Raw genomic sequence first — 17845 nt, 5'->3', positions numbered from 1 at the left:
TCCAAAGCCAGTACAGATTTTGGCTCAAAGAATTAAGATGAATTAAGCTTGTTACAGATATTTCGAGAAATTGTGGCTTAAAGTCTAGACGAAAATCACACAAACAAATGTAGCTAGGATAAATACATTACAAAACATGAGTTTATTTGATTGTCCCCCGTGGCACTCTACAATGTCAATTAACAAGTACTTAGTACTTAACTTGGCGTAAAGATCAAACGGGAAATATTTCCATTCATAGTAACGTCCCTTGCGAGTTCCTAACCTTTTACGCTCAAACGGCTTCATGTGTGTTAGAAGTCATGATAATACCATCACATGGCAATGTTTGGAAGCACCCAATTCCACAGAGGTTGGCTTGTTATAGAATAATAATTGTTTACTTTAAAAATGCTCATTATGTATTAATTCATTAAACACTTGTCGCATTTTATATTTGTTTACTGCACATAGATTGTGTGGGGGCAGCGGTCATGGGATTTTATAGGTTCACACCGAGTGAACGATAAAAAAAATGAAAACACAATGGGACCTTGATTCTCCATAATTTCATTGCAACAAAGCATTCATTGTTTTTATTGTACTGAGAGATACATTACAAATCTTTATAATGCAATTATGTTAGATGTTAGTTATATAATAAGCAAACACTCAGTTTTGAATGATGTTAGATATATATGCACATCTCGTACCTTATTTGGGCCAGAAATATCATGGGCGGTACAAAATATGTCTTCTGCTCGTAGTTGTATTAACAACTAACATGTTTGCAAACTTTATGTTTATCTAACTAAAATAAAACAGCAAGGAATTTCAAACAAAATCCATCTGCGTAGCTACTCCCATATAAATTTATAAGCCTTACTATTGCGTGCATGACTAATCCAGTGTTAGTTCGATCAGCCTTAGCCATGCGTGCATGTCCAACGCTGAGAGAGTTAGATCAGTCTTAGCCATGCGTTTTTGGCCATCGCTATGAACGTTTTATCAGTCTTAGACATGCGTGCATGACCAACGCTTTAAAAGTAGTATCAGTCTTAGCAAAGGGCATGGACAACGCTGAGAAAGTTAGATCAGTCTAAGGCATGTGAGTTTGGCCAACACTTAGATAGTTAGATCAGTCTAAGGCATGCGAGCTTGGCCAACACTAAGATAGATAGATCAGTCTAAGGCATGCGAGCTTGTCCAACACTAAGATAGTAAGATCAGTCTAAGGCATGCGAGCTTGTCCAACACTAAGATAGTTAGATCAGTCTAAGGCATGCAGTTGGCCAACACTAGGATAGTTAGATCAGTGTAAGACATGCGAGCTTGGCCAACACTAAGATAGTTAGATCAGTGTAAGACATGCGAGCTTGGCCAACACTAAGATAGTTAGATCAGTGTAAGACATGCGAGCTTGTCCAACACTAAGATAGTTAGATCAGTGTAAGACATGCGAGCTTGGCCAACACTAAGATAGTTAGATCAGTCTAAGGCATGCGAGCTTGGCCAACACTAAGATAGTTAGATCTGTCTAAGGCATGCGAGCATGGCCAGCACTAAGGCATGCGAGCTTGGCCAACACTAAGATAGTAAGATCAGTGTAAGACATGCGAGCTTGGCCAACACTAAGATAGTTAGATCAGTGTAAGACATGCGAGCTTGGCCAACACTAAGATTGTTAGATCAGTCTAAGACATGCGAGCTTGGCCAGCACTAAGATAGTTAGATCAGTCTAAGACATGCGAGCTTGGCCAACACTAAGGCATGCGAGCTTGGCCAACACTAAGATAGTTAGATCAGTGTAAGACATGCGAGCTTGGCCAACACTAAGATAGTTAGATCAGTCTAAGACATGTGAGCTTGGCCAACACTAAGGCATGCGAGCTTGGCCAACACTAAGGTAATTTGATCAGTGTAAGACATGCGAGCTTGGCCAACACTAAGATAGTTAGATCAGTGTAAGACATGCGAGCTTGGCCAACACTAAGATAGTTAGATCAGTCTAAGGCATGCGAGCTTGGCCAACACTAAGATAGTTAGATCAGTCTAAGGCATGCGAGCTTGGCCAACACTAAGATAGTTAGATCAGTCTAAGGCACGCTAGCTTGGCCAACACTAAGATAGTTAGATCAGTGTAAGACATGCGAGCTTGGCCAGCACTAAGATAGTTAGATCAGTGTAAGACATGCGAGCTGGGCCAGCACTAAGATAGTTAAATCAGTCTAAGACATGCGAGCTTGGCCAGCACTAAGATAGTTAGATCAGTCTAAGGCATGCGAGCTTGCCCAACACTAAGATAGTTAGATCAGTGTAAGACATGCGAGCTTGGCCAACACTAAGATAGTTAGATCAGTGTAAGACATGCGAGCTTGGCCAACACTAAGATAGTTAGATCAGTGTAAGACATGCGAGCTTGGCCAGCACTAAGATAGTTAGATCAGTGTAAGACATGCGAGCTTGGCCAGCACTAAGATAGTTAGATCAGTCTAAGACATGCGAGCTTGGCCAGCACTAAGATAGTTAGATCAGTCTAAGACATGCGAGCTTGGCCAACACTAAGATAGTTAGATCAGTGTAAGACATGCGAGCTTGGCCAACACTTAGATAGTTAGATCAGTGTAAGACATGCGAGCTTGGCCAACACTAAGATAGTTAGATCAGTGTAAGACATGCGAGCTTGGCCAGCACTAAGATAGTTAGATCAGTCTAAGACATGCGAGCTTGGCCAGCACTAAGATAGTTAGATCAGTCTAAGACATGCGAGCTTGGCCAACACTAAGGCATGCGAGCTTGGCCAACACTAAGATAGTTAGATCAGTCTAAGACATGCGAGCTTGGCCAACACTAAGATAGTTAGATCAGTCTAAGACATGTGAGCTTGGCCAACACTAAGGCATGCGAGCTTGGCCAACACTAAGGTAATTTGATCAGTGTAAGACATGCGAGCTTGGCCAACACTAAGATAGTTAGATCAGTGTAAGACATGCGAGCTTGGCCAACACTAAGATAGTTAGATCAGTGTAAGACATGCGAGCTTGGCCAACACTAAGATAGTTAGATCAGTCTAAGGCATGCGAGCTTGGCCAACACTAAGATAGTTAGATCAGTCTAAGGCATGCGAGCTTGGCCAACACTAAGATAGTTAGATCAGTCTAAGGCACGCTAGCTTGGCCAACACTAAGATAGTTAGATCAGTGTAAGACATGCGAGCTTGGCCAGCACTAAGATAGTTAGATCAGTGTAAGACATGCGAGCTGGGCCAGCACTAAGATATTTAAATCAGTCTAAGACATGCGAGCTTGGCCAGCACTAAGATAGTTAGATCAGTCTAAGGCATGCGAGCTTGCCCAACACTAAGATAGTTAGATCAGTGTAAGACATGCGAGCTTGGCCAACACTAAGATAGTTAGATCAGTCTAAGACATGCGAGCTTGGCCAACACTAAGATAGTTAGATCAGTCTAAGACATGCGAGCTTGGCCAGCACTAAGATAGTTAGATCAGTGTAAGACATGCGAGCTTGGCCAGCACTAAGATAGTTAGATCAGTCTAAGACATGCGAGCTTGGCCAGCAGTAAGATAGTTAGATCAGTCTAAGACATGCGAGCTTGGCCAACACTAAGATAGTTAGATCAGTGTAAGACATGCGAGCTTGGCCAACACTAAGATAGTTAGATCAGTGTTAGACATGCGAGCTTGGCCAACACTAAGATAGTTAGACCAGTGTAAGACATGCGAGCTTGGCCAATACTAAGATAGTTAGATCAGTGTAAGACATGCGAGCTTGGCCAGCACTAAGATAGTTAGATCAGTGTAAGACATGCGAGCTTGGCCAACACTAAGATAGTTAGATCAGTGTAAGACATGCGAGCTTGGCCAACACTAAGATAGTTAGATCAGTGTAAGACATGCGAGCTTGGCCAACACTAAGATAGTTAGATCAGTGTAAGACATGCGAGCTTGGCCAACACTAAGGCATGCGAGCTTGGCCAGCACTAAGATAGTTAGATCAGTGTAAGACATGCGAGCTTGGACAACACTAAGATAGTTAGATCAGTGTAAGACATGCGAGCTTGGCCAGCACTAAGATTGTTAGATCAGTGTAAGACATGCGAGCTTGGCCAGCACTAAGAAAGTTAGATCAGTGTAAGACATGCGAGCTTGGCCAACACTAAGGCATACGAGCTTGGTCAGCACTAAGATAGTTAGATCAGTGTAAGACATGCGAGCTTGGACAACACTAAGATAGTTAGATCAGTCTAAGACATGCGAGCTTGGCCAGCACTAAGATAGTTAGATCAGTGTAAGACATGCGAGCTTGGCCAACACTAAGATAGTTAGATCAGTGTAAGATACACGAGCTTGGCCAACACTAAGATAGTTAGATCAGTGTAAGACATGCGAGCTTGGCCATCACTAAGATAGTTAGATCAGTGTAAGACATGCGAGCTTGGCCAACACTAAGGCATGCGAGCCTGGCCAGCACTAAGATAGTTAGATCAGTGTAAGACATGCGAGCTTGGCCAACACTAAGATAGTTAGATCAGTGTAAGACATGCGAGCTTGTCCAACACTAAGATAGTTAGATCAGTCTAAGACATGCGAGCTTGGCCAACACTAAGATAGTTAGATCAGTCTAAGACATGCGAGCTTGGCCAACACTAAGATAGTTAGATCAGTCTTAACCATGTCACGTCAAAAGTAACTCAACATATTACACTCATATATCTTTAAAAATGTAAAAGCGTTATTTCATAATATGATATAATAAATAAACACTTTGTACCAATAAACACCTATTATGTACAGTGTGTACTCGCTGTACACCGGGTTCTATTGGAACCGTGTCCTATCAAACACGTTTAAATCTTCCATGTCGTTTATTTCCGAGAGTCGTTCCTCCAGAAACTCATGGGTCAGGTTATGCCGAGTTATAATGCCTTGGATCTGTAAAACAATAGCAAATGTTAATAAATCAGTATAATGCGAGATGTCTTTGATATATAGTGTATATAGAAATCACCGGAATTAGAAACGTTTTGGATACTGTGGTATCCAATTCAGTGGCAACCAGATCATGATTTACAACAGCGTCATATGCATAATAAAATATAAAAAAGCAATACCATGCTACTTCATTTTAAAATAATTGTGATATGAAAGCCATATTTAAACTGACCAAAATGGTCATCAAATTGCACTGCAGAGTGTTAAGGGCATTTCCATCACAAATCAACCATTGGTTTGGGACTCGAAGTACTATGAGAAAGTTATGTTGGCATATTACTGCCGTAAGATAACATGAAAAATATCGAGAGTTGTTTCGTGTTAACCACTTAATTTTCGCGATAATTATTTAGCTATCTTGAGAATATTCGCGAATTTTATTCGGTTTTACCTGGAGGTACATGTTGGAGGCCCTTCGTTATAACCCAGAAGAAAGATTGCGTTGCAGATTGGACAGAAACCTTGCGACCTTACCTGGCAAATATGGTAGACCCACAGGTAGGTGGTTGACCACAGGTAGTTGTTTAAGTCCATTTATTCATTAATGATCAAGCACATGCGTTAAAGATATACCAGGAAACTTGAAAAACGTTCAAACTTACCTGACCAAAATGGTCAAGCACAGGAAGGTGTCGGAGGCCCATACTACGGAACAGATTAAACACCTGCGGGACAGGTGTATCCGGGTACACAGTGTATGGGTGGGGATTCATGTAGTCGCGGATATCCTGCAAATAAATATAATGCGTAAAAGATAATCGAACGAAACATTAAGACGGCATAGATAGAACGAAAGACAGTGCGCAACTACAAATTACATAATTCAGAGTTGGAAAACAGCTCATTGAAAGCAAACGTAAGCGCAACACTGTCAACAACACCTAGCGGCGGTCATAGTGGTAGACTGTTTTCATGAAAATCAGATTAATGACGAAGTAAGTAGTATCTTACGGATGCCAAACAAAACAAAACGCAAATGTTTAAGTAGTGGTTATGTAGATAGAAACAGTTGATGGATGGGGAGTCGGCTTCAGTTAAAAAAAACTGACAGAGTGGGTATTACTTCTTTAAGAAAATATTATGATTGTTTTGCCTACAGTACGTATATTACAAGATGCGTACAATGTATGTACATTACCATAATGTATTGGTTGTAACCGATTTGATTGTTTGCAACATCAATAACATCAGGATAACGGGGATATTCCGACGTCATTTCATTGTAAGATATCTTTGGCTGGCTGCTTGGCTGAAACGAGGGAAAAACAGAGTATCCCTTAATATCTTTACATTAATTTAGTCGTTGGACATTCTGGAGGCATGGCCTGGTTCGCTAAACTGGTGGCTACCTCAACATGTATTGATACTCACCAAGGCGACCCGGGTTCGAGTCTCAGCTTTGATACATGTGAGTTTGTATAGTGGTCACTAAGCCGGACAAGTGGGTTTTCCCCGGTAACTCCGGTCCCCCCCCCCAACACAAGGCCACATTCTCGCGCAATATCGTGCAAACGAGAGTGCCATAGCAGAAGTAATCACAACTTTCTTCACAATCGTTTTAAAATATATAATGTTTAAACTAACATGAATTGATACAGATCAGTGAATGCATGTGGTATTGGTCTGTGCTGTGTGTACGGTGTGTGTCTCCCGTTCACTTGTCTGTATGGTCATAGCCATAAACTTTTAAACAGAGTCTAAACAATGCATTTATGGCAAATATTAATTACTGATAACAAGATTATAACCTTGTATTTACTATCTGAAAACGCATTTTTTTTAAAATGATTGGTGAGTGCTAGAAGATTTAGTGCGATCTATCGTCGTTATTGAAGGTAGAAATATCTATGTCTTCTGCACCTTTGTTCAAATGAAACTCGGTTTCCTTCATAAGAACCATTGTTTTCGACATTTATTCATCATTTTTGGTATTTTAAAACGATCGTATTAACTGAGGTAAATCTTATTTGGGATTAACAGTGCATCGTTAAACATGTTTTTCCGGGCACACATCGCACTCCCCTGCCAGTAACAAACGGATGCCGTGTGGAGGTTTCCATCGGAACACCAGTCTTACGATCAACGTAATAGAAGTATCGATTCCTCAGTTGCATGAGAACAAACCATTTCAATGATATATTTCGAAAACAAATTAACAACCCAACTTTTTGACAATAATATAAACATGTGAACATAGAAAAACAGTTTGTTCGCATTCACTGAGACATAAACAAACGCATAAAGCCAGTCTTAATTCTCCTGAGACATTCTTTTTAAAGTACACTGTCAAAGTGTATTCCCCCATTTAAAGATGCAACAACTGAATTGTGTAAGGTACAAAGGGAAGGAGTGTCCACCTAGGACCAATAACACCCACTGTGTGTTTACCGGCGAAAACAGTAAGCCAGCAATGCTACATTACTAACAAGGTGTATCAAATATATATAATTGCGTATACCAATCAGTGACGTCGAGACATGACACCAGCCTATAAAACAATTTCGCCATCGGAGTGGAGCTCAGTTTGAATAGGAGCTGCAGACGCAAAGTAACAAACGGGTATCGGAATTGATCCAATTTGGAGGAGCAGAATAAACGCTAGTAAAACAGTGCAGCGAGAGCAATTCTTTAAGAACCTATTGGGCGAAAACTTGCCGCTTTAAGGCACCGATAAACAGCAAAACATAATCAAAATGAATGTGAAAAAATCTACAAGTTTTAATGGACTTTGCCTTGCGGCAATTACTGTAGTTTTTATCTCACTTTTGACACCCTGCAGAGGCAACTGGTATGGAAAACGAGGTATGTATTTCTAGAACATTAATGGTATATGATTTCGATGATTAACAGAGCTTTGTCAGTAAAATATAAATAATGTTTTACTGTTTTTAAATAACAATTTGATATTTTTACTGTTTTGAAAGTGTAGACTGCTTTCACTTCAAAATCAAACTTAAGCCAGAACAAAGCTTGAAATCAATATTAACGGCGTCATTTTTAAAGTAATTAACGTTTGCATGCAGATTGGCGCGTTTCTCAAAAGTAACTTACTATTGACTATATTAAATCATTTAAGATATATCGTAAAACATTGAATTGTTTGTTTGAGTGTAAGATCGCAATACATTTCCCCTCGTAAACACCAAGGTCGTGGTTACAACACTCGTGGAAATATAGCTGTTTATGCTCACTGAGGTGCGCATTGTAAAATATATTCAAATTTTACACTGAAACAAGTATCTCCTATCATTGAATGTCTGGTTAATAAGCTCATTACTGTTTTGGCTACCCGTCTCGTCCATGTTGTTTGCATTGTGCTATTCAAATCCACATTTAATTTTTTATTTGAGGTTTGATATGCGATGTAGATACATTGAAAACGTCTTTCCTTGTAATTATCTAAACGCTGTAAGAGTCTAGTATTTAGTATTTACTTTACAATATCCAGTATTTACTATTACAGCATTTCTAAATGTAACAAAACAAAAATTTATTTACGAAATTATTTGATATCATATTCCTATGTGCAAAAGAAACGATACTGAACTTGTTGTACATTTTGTGCAGATATGATTTCTTTGCCGCATATTCCTTTCATCGATAGTCGATGAAAAATGTTGTTAGAACAACTTTTGTAAGCTAATTTACTATTTACAGCAATATCTCTCACCATTTTTGCCATTGCCAAACGAACAATTATGAGTTCTATATGTGTATATATTTCATGCAAAATCGTTATTGATATCACTTTACACAATTATAAATTAATTTGAATGTTGGATATTGCTGATTAACAAAATAGTGATTGAATTGAAAAACGAGTTAAACGTGAATAATTCATTTCAAAACCATAATTGGCCATTTGGTAAGACATTATTCCTACATATACTAATGTTGGAGCAATGGTATATCAAGTATTTTATTGTTTACTTTTTCAGTTTAATTTGCTTCTTTCACGGATTTTTTTAGATACATCCATTCTGTCTTAAATGTTTAAAGCGGCTCTTTCTTATTTCGGTACAAATGTATTATTTGGGGGGTTCTTTTATACGCGAACACACGCGTAGAATGTATGTGTCTTTTCAAAATATTGTTGAATTTGACCAAAAGCCGATATTCAAGCAAATTAGAGAACAAGAAACTGCAAAAGTGTATTCCTTATTATTCATTTGCGCTTTCCCACAACCCTCTACTGTTTGTTATCCTGTTATACGCGAAAGTCCCGCCCGCACTAAAAACTGTGTTCAAAATCGCCGACTTCAAAGGCAACATTTAAAACTGCATTTAGCTGCACGTTGAATAGTTCCATTACGTAAATTACTTCCAATGTAAATAATGATTTCTGTTTTAGGAATCTTTCAGACTTTATAATCACCGACACAATTACTACTGATTTAAAACGAAATAAAAAAAGACACGCCCATTGCGATTAGCGACAGAAGATGGTACACTTTGTATACTTATGAGGATCTAAAATGATTCTAAAAATTGTTCATTGATATTTCCATAAAATTCAACTTGGCTTCCAGCCAGTCCCAACGGACGAGGTAACAATAAAGGAACGATTAGTGATACATTTCCTATCGAAAATATAGTGTGCTATTGGCAGTTATAACAAACAGTTATTATTGAATTATCTCTTATTAATACATTGCTCAGAATGAGATTGATTATGTTATAAGTTGCCAAACATCAAATTACTCGTTTATTCTATTCATTGAAATAAAATATTTCTATTATTTTAGCAGCGTCAAACTGATTGTCTTTTGTATTATGCATATCACTTAATACCTCTTCCGAAAATATGAAAACAGATCATGCTTGCATATTTGTTTCTAATTTTAAGTAATATTGAATGTTTAATTTTTATCTTTTAAACATCAAGACGGCAGGCTGAGGGCAACAGGCGATGCCGCGGATGTATTTATCTTAGTCAGTGCGCATGCGCGAGATTCTAAATGTTTACGTAATTAACCTTTTTTTTGGTAACATTGAAATTCGGCGGTTGTGTTTTCGATACTACTGTAAATGGAAAACATGCGGTTGTAATCTTCTTATTAAATTTTGAGTTGTTCGAGCTATTCTGAATTATTAAATGTAAATCTGTTCGGACATCCCTTTGGTAGAGATTTATTGAACAATATGGAACGGATTAATTTTGAGGTTGAAACGCCGAAGACGAATTTATGAAGGTGAGATGATATAAGTCCATGACTCGTATTGGACTCTTGGCCATGAAACGTTATCAAGTCGTCCCAAAACAGACACCGGAACTGGTCCCTACCAAGGGAAAGGGCCCCAGACTCGGAAGTGTTGTTGCTCATATCAGCCTTTAACTGTCTTCACAACTGAGCTAAATTAATAATTAAACAGTAAAAAATACCAATTTAAACACTTACGTTTCACTAGTCTAATGGTAGGAAACAATAGATATTAAACAATGCTACTTAACCCTTACACAATATTGTTGATGTTCGACTACAGGACTCGTCTCATTCCTTTGTTCCGCCGTTGTGTTATTAATTTTATAAGCAATTTTGTTGTGTGTTTTTTTCGAAGTTTTTCGAACATACATTTATTTTATCATTTAAAAAACCCGGGCAATTATGTTCATTAGTTTGACGCGTTATGTTGTAATGCATTCAGTCTTCTCCAGACCTTAAGTAGGTAAATGGTCTTGTTCACTAAGACTCAGAAGCACTTTGCATGTATGTTTTGCTATCCTATCCCATGCAGCAGTTTCATTTAAACACAGAATAAATAACATTCATAACATTATAAAAAATGGCACTATCTTTTCGCAATCAATAAGTAGGTAGCAATAAACATTTAAAATGTAACAACGTCTCCCTTTCGAAGCAATTTCACAATAAAATTTTATATAAAATGATATCAACTTTATGATTGACAACATGGCAGTTTCTCCTCTTTGAAAATTCAAAGACTCTTTTTAAAGCTTTCAACGTTTTCAGTGTGTGTATGACACGTGCTAAATTACGTAATTTATTCTACGTCGGAAGGTGACATTTTGCTTAAAATAAAGACTTGAAACAAAGATTATGAATATATTCCATGGCCAAGAGTGTACGATAGGTTCGTCCCAACTCAAGCGTAGGGTGTTTTGCAAAACGAGGTTTACCATGAATGTTTCTTCCACGAGCGGCTATGGTAGATGCTTTTTTCCCCACCTCAGTTAAACAAAATAAAGAAAAAATGATTTTTTTTCGCTGGAACTCTTTTGTGCGTTGTGAATATAATGTACGTGTAGATATGTGATAATTCGTGATTGTCATGGATATGCGCGCAGTGATTCAGATTATGTAAACAGTCAAATCGTTCTTAAAATGTTTTTAAGAGAGTGCAGTATTATTTCTTGAACGGAGCGTGAACCCTTTTTATGGTGACATTTGAAGCGATAAATAGTTATTTTAGTTATTTAAACATAGCCACAAGACAAGGTTTCCATGATGCTACAGACGACGGTCTTCAACAAGGAATGTAATTATGTGATGACAATTAAAAAGGAGTTCCATACGGTTACTTGTTTTGTCTTTGTCCGTGGGCAGAATTACCAGCATGGTCAACTTTTTGGATCTACTTATCTGCGTAGACTGTTCCATGTTTCATTTTAAATGATGAAGAAACACTATATTTATAGTTCGTTTATCATTTATTGCCATACGAAGTGTTAATATTACGAACTATTTCATGGCGCATTTGCTGCTCTGAATAAATGGTATGTCTTGCTGTAGTATTGTGAGCTGTTCCTAACAAAGGCTCTGGGCGACTGAGATTAGAGCTTTTGGTCCCTGTAATTTCAATTGTAATGCAAACATAGTTAAATGGTAAAACTACGTATGCGCATGGATAAGTAATTACACTTTACTTTAAAAAGGACATATCAGAGACAGGAAAGCCTTTATTAACAAAACATTATAGCTCTTTGATGTTGCGTTCATTAATTCAAGGATTAATGCAACAATCAACCGTCAAGTTAATAAATTCATTAAATCTCGTTTGCTTAAAAGCATTTACAAAGCACTGGTGATGCTCTGTTATCGCTATCAATTCTTCATACGGAGGTTTGCAGCTACTGGACACATTCACGTAGTCAAAATCAAACTACAAATTCAGGACCAAATGCCTCATATAAAGCAAATTAGATTGAATTTTTAACTTAGTAAGAATTTTTTGATTTTCTAAGCTGAATTTGAAGAAATCTAACAATGTTTGTGTTTGTTCCAAAGTATGAAAATATGCTAGAAAATGACCAAAAATCTAATTGTAGTTCAATACTTCGATGAAAAGTATCCATAATATTAAAAAAATGGTTTGTCAAAAATAATGATTTTTCACTAAAAGAGTTCGTTGAAGAGATTTGTAGTGACTGACATACTAATTGTCTTATTAAATTTCCATTGTGAAACTAATTGTATTCACAGTTGGATTTCTTTCTTTAATATCCTTGAATATTATGAAACAAACAACCCGAATCTTACTGGTTCTCTAAGATGTCAATCTCTTTTTAATTGCCCAATATGTAACAAGGCGGTCATGCACATCAGGCACATTAAATGTCAACAACAACGACAAGGAATAAAGGGTCCCTTGCTGGACGTTACCGGCTAGTCAATATTTACAGTACAGTGATCATCATTAAATATTGATATGTGAACTCTTCATTATAGTCAGTCAGCGATAACAAGGTTTTCGTTGAGAGTTGCATTCATGTATCAACTACATGTATATTACTTACTGTTAACGACCCTGGTAGGACTCAGTATCAGAACACTCAATTTGTTCACAAGCGGTAGGTAACACAAACATTCACTGATATACCATATACATTGTTCTAAACCGGTAGCCCCAACATAAATTGATTTATACAAACTAAATATTGCATTCTTGATTTATTCAAACAATACATTACATCTGTGGCATTTGTAACACTTTTCCTCTTTTTAAACGGATATTTAAGTGCTTCATTCTTTCAATTAAAATCGTTAACAATGTATCACGGCTAAGGGAAACCCAGAATTCTCTAACCTGCTCGCGGATAGAATTATGATATTTCAAACATACAGATTTGAATATTTGATAAATACGTTAGTCGTGACTGTAGCAAATTGAACAATGATTTCAAAGAAATTCCATAAATGTGCGTTATCAGGTTATTAATCATTGAACTACAATAAGAATGAAACATTTTCATAAATATTGAAATTTCCATTGTGCTAAACTCCCATGCGGCAAAGAGATACTAACACGCTGATTAATTTAAATATACTGAAATGAAGCCCTGTCTATTAAACGGATTTTTATTGTATTAAAAATATTAGAATGAATGTGAATCTGATAGAAAATGTATTGAAACAGAAGACTATATAGACTATACTGAATATGTCTGCTGCGTGTGAGCCTCGTTGTCCTGGAAGTATCGCCGCCTAGTGTTACTCTGCGTAAAATGCAGACCACATTTCCGGCCAATGAAATTGCAGATACGCAATCATTAAGTTCTAGGCTTTATCAACAGAATTTCAACTTACGCGGGTATTACAAGGTTCGATTACTGCAACTCATCCTAGACACATTCCCTGCGCCATATTTTGCATTGACAATGTGTCAGCCTATGAGGTTGTTTTCTACGTCAGTTTTATGACCTGAAGTAACACCTTATTGATAAGGTGGGCTAGTTCGCAACGCTTACTTCGCTTACTTCCTTAATCATGAACATTTCACTTCATGTCATCCAACTTTTACATGTCGTTAATCGAGGTAGTAAGTGTTATGTGTTATGATATCATCGTTATTTCACCTCGGTTCCAATACACATAAACATACTGGATAGTAGATACATTAAACTTACTGGGTATATACATTTATAACATTTACAAAAATAATCCCTTTAAATATATATTATTCACAATTGCCCGCTATATTGTCTGATATCGGGTGTGTCTACTGTGTTGGGACTACTTTTTTCTTTTCTAGTTTGCGAAACGTTTCTGATTTTAATTGAACGTCATTAAAGTCAAACGCACACAAGTGACGTCAAGACACGCAATACATATTCCAATCAGGCAAATGACCCAGGAAAGACAGGTTTTTCTCGAAAATTCCAATAAGTAGATGCAAACATAGACTTAAAGTGTCATTGACGATGCGCAATTTTATAATACGTTGCTCATTTATTTCCATGTATATTCAATTACCATACATAAGTTTTTTTATACTTACGGCATCCGGAATACTGCGGCGGAATATACCGAGCTCCGACCGGAGAGTACCGTTTAAATCACGTTTGTTTGTCAACGAAAGCATTTTTGTGCGATTTTGTGTAACAAATTGACTTTAACTCTTACCACCGCGCTAAGAAATTGTTGTTGTTTTCAGTATCAAGTTCTAACTGACGATCTTTAGAAAATATTCACAGCAACTATGATAAAAAAACTTTGTAACATAATAATGTAAGCAATATTAACTGCGTGAGAATTATCGAGTTGTCCTTAAAGTTGTGTGTTTGACTGGGGAACAAGACCACACTGGGTTTGGCTACTGGGCATGTCCTTGTACCTTCCCTTGCAATATTGTTCTAACGCCATCCTCATTTTGATTATTCAAATAACAGTAGCAGGAATCTACACAGATTGAGAGTTGTCATGTGAAATTACTAACAAATGCACATACTGCGCACAGACTAGCTTGAGGGGTGAACGCGAATCCGTTCTGTGTAAGACGAGACGTACTCGTATATACAAATTATATTCGAAATAACATTACACCTATATTTTTCCGACATAACCGCAGAAACAATCGTAATAAGTTCATGGGGTATGAACATCAACATCATTTAACCATCAACAATGACTTAATTAACGATGGAAGGCAGTATTGGTTACTCGCCGTTGTGCAAAGAAATTAAAGTTTTGAGTTAAATATATTATGCATTATTTTTATTCTGTTTAAGCTGTCACCATAGTTACACTCTATTTGGACTTCGCTGATATTTCAATGTGATTTTCGAAATGATCGGTACTTTTTATAGTTTTTGAATTTATTATAAGACGACGGAGAATTTTTGTTTTCACTACGATCTAAGTTGTACTAATAAGCGAGAAAAAAGAATGGAAGACGCACTTCATCACAAGACAACAACCACAGATTACAAAAACATTGAAATATATCGTTAAAGACCAATTAAGCCAATTAAGATCCAATACATTTCCATTCCAGGTGAAAAGGTGGACAGTGGAATTCTACAGCTCCTACAGGGGACCATTCCGGACATAGTGGACAGACAGCTAGACGCACAGATGACCCTCCAAGCTATTGCAAAGATCATAGAAGACTACGAGATACGGCAGCTGGAGGGGCTTCCCGGGAAATCAGCGAATAAATAACCAAAGTGGACCATAAATCAGTTACAATATTCAGCTCGAGAACGTTGATGTATACAATTATAAAACGTTAACTGTGGTTACCTTTACACAAGACCACACTGTCATATATCTAGTTATGTCCATAACGTCTATTCTGGTATTAATACAACCTATTGCTTTTTATGTGAATAATTAAAAAAATATGATTTAGAGTAGATATCTAATAAACACAGATGTAAAGTAGGATAATATAACATTTGATATATAATAGCATTTGAAAGAAAACAGAAAACAAATCAACCGTTTAAAAGATCAATTAACTATGAAATTTTATGTTTGCATGCCTTTCGGTGTGTTTCCATTTGGTTTGGACTGCTATATGTTAACTCTTAAAGAAAACATGCCTCCTTTAATATGTTATAAACGATATTTATTCATTTGTTGGTTTCCTTATGCTTAAAAAGTCTAAATAAATCTAAAAAGAACGCTCAATTCGTGTTATGTATTAATTAATACAAAAATACTAAGTTGCACAAAAAACTCATGTAACGTCCAAGAAAATGTGCTACGATTAAGAACAACGAAGTATGTTCGGTAACGCCGCGGGCCCCTCTTTGCACTATCAAGAATATAGATTATGTAAATGAATGAATTTATGCACTTATCTGAAAGAATGGAAAGTACAGGGACTAGTGCATAAGCAGGACAACCTGCAGAATCATAATCACCAGAAAAAGCATAAAAACTGACTTCTTAGACAAAAGTAATTTAGAAAAAGTACCTGGACAAGTTGTCTACGACAAAAACCACTCACTTTTTAATAATAAGGCTGCAACTTAGGCCAAAATGAATTACACTTTAGTTTACCGTGCCTCTCCTTTTTTATCTGCAAATTGTTTTCCTATTCTAAAGTGAAAACAATGATAGAAATTTATTAAACAAACAACTCGTTTTCAGTATTTATATAGTGTCTAACATCCTTTTAAATTATTAAAATTTTCATTTTGATTCATATACAGTCTTAATAAATGTTTAGTTCAACCTTAAACTATTAATATTCCAAACTATAATGTTTTTACTACTTTTGACGGATATTGTAAGACATGTTAATACACAACCATTAACGGTGTATTTTCAGGTTGACTTATACTACTTAAATTGTATGATTTGGAGACGATGTTCTTTGTACAAGTTAGTCCTAATGAAGAATCAAATTAATGAATACAAAAAAATAATTCATATTTCTACATCTGTCCTGAATAGTATTACAGTTTGTACATTCCTTGTACATTTATGTGAAAATATAAAAAGTAAAACATTGCCTCTTCTTAAAAAAGAATGCTACAACAGTGGACACCACGTTACTATTTTATATAAAGCATGGCGACGCTTATTAAAACAGCTGATTGCGCTTCAGTGATCCAGACTAATTTGGAGTTTATAATACACTAAAAATCGTTTGATTTTTGAGTGAAAAAAAAATAAAAAAATTGTAATATAAAAAACAAACATGATCGAATCGGAAAACCTGGAGCGGGTGGTAAAAACAACAAATGCGGTGGTGCCTTTGAAACTCAAGTGTATTTTTTGCCTGAGTATTCAGGGTCATTGTATTGTTGGAATACTGTGCGGGTTTTATAACATAAAAAAGAGACTGACCTGTTATAAAAAGTATGCTTACTGCTATAATATTATATTAACAAGCTGGCAGTTTTTCCATTCCTTAATTGAAACAAAATAATACCGTTCCTTGTTCAGTAATTGTTATAGAATTACATTTGCAAAATTAATCAAGGTAAATAGCTTCAACGTCAACGACATATTGGCAACCCTGTTTGTTTAGTGATAAAAAGTAAAACAACTCGCGTGTTTACCATCAGATAAAATAAACATTTAATTAAACAATTCAAAAATTGTATAAACGAATGAGATCCCTATGGGCCAAAGATTCATAGTGTTCGCAAGATGCCTTTGGCTAAATAATTACAAATCAAAGGTCTTCAATCAGCCTTGCATCCCAGCGTTCATCAGTGGACTATAAAGGGCATTCTACGGGCGCATGTGTTATTATATATATCCACATTATGGCGGTATTCAATTACATTAAGATTAAGCATTGGAGCGCCGCTTTATCTTTAAAGTACGATACGAATGAAGTCAAACTCGCGCTGGATTATAGAGCATTACTGCGTCTCAGACCTAATAATAAAGGTCATTGGCTGATACAACGTATACAAGAAAAAAGTTGATGCATAGCATCAAGTCGGCCCAATGAAATTAAATGCTCGAATGACATTATGGTTAATAATATTGTTACAATAGTTTAAGCCCGGAATTATTGATATTCTGGGTTTTTCCCCAAATAATCTTCCGGTTAAAACTAAATAATAACACAAATATACATACGTTTCTTCGGAAGAAATAGAGTCAATGGTCTAATACATATATTTCAATAGCATGAAATTCACCTTTTAT

The 17845-nt window shown here is 36.5% G+C and overlaps 1 protein-coding gene across 1 annotated transcript in view; it reads right to left on the bottom strand.

Moving 5' to 3' along the window:
• Positions 1-4817: 4817 nt before the first annotated feature.
• The window catches only part of LOC128246221 (H(+)/Cl(-) exchange transporter 6-like), a 47786-nt gene continuing 34758 nt past the window's right edge, over positions 4818-17845 (bottom strand). Inside the window, exons 23-25 of the mRNA XM_052964413.1 lie at positions 6130-6240; positions 5594-5719; positions 4818-4931 (exon numbers count right to left, since the gene is read on the bottom strand). Of these exons, the coding sequence (XP_052820373.1) occupies positions 4818-4931; positions 5594-5719; positions 6130-6240 (351 nt within the window). The remainder of the gene's footprint in view (positions 4932-5593; positions 5720-6129; positions 6241-17845) is intronic.

This window comes from Mya arenaria, chromosome 9 (assembly GCF_026914265.1).
Source record: "Mya arenaria isolate MELC-2E11 chromosome 9, ASM2691426v1".
Classification (NCBI taxonomy): Eukaryota; Metazoa; Mollusca; class Bivalvia; order Myida; family Myidae; genus Mya; species Mya arenaria.
This window is presented reverse-complemented; position numbering and strand designations above follow the sequence as displayed.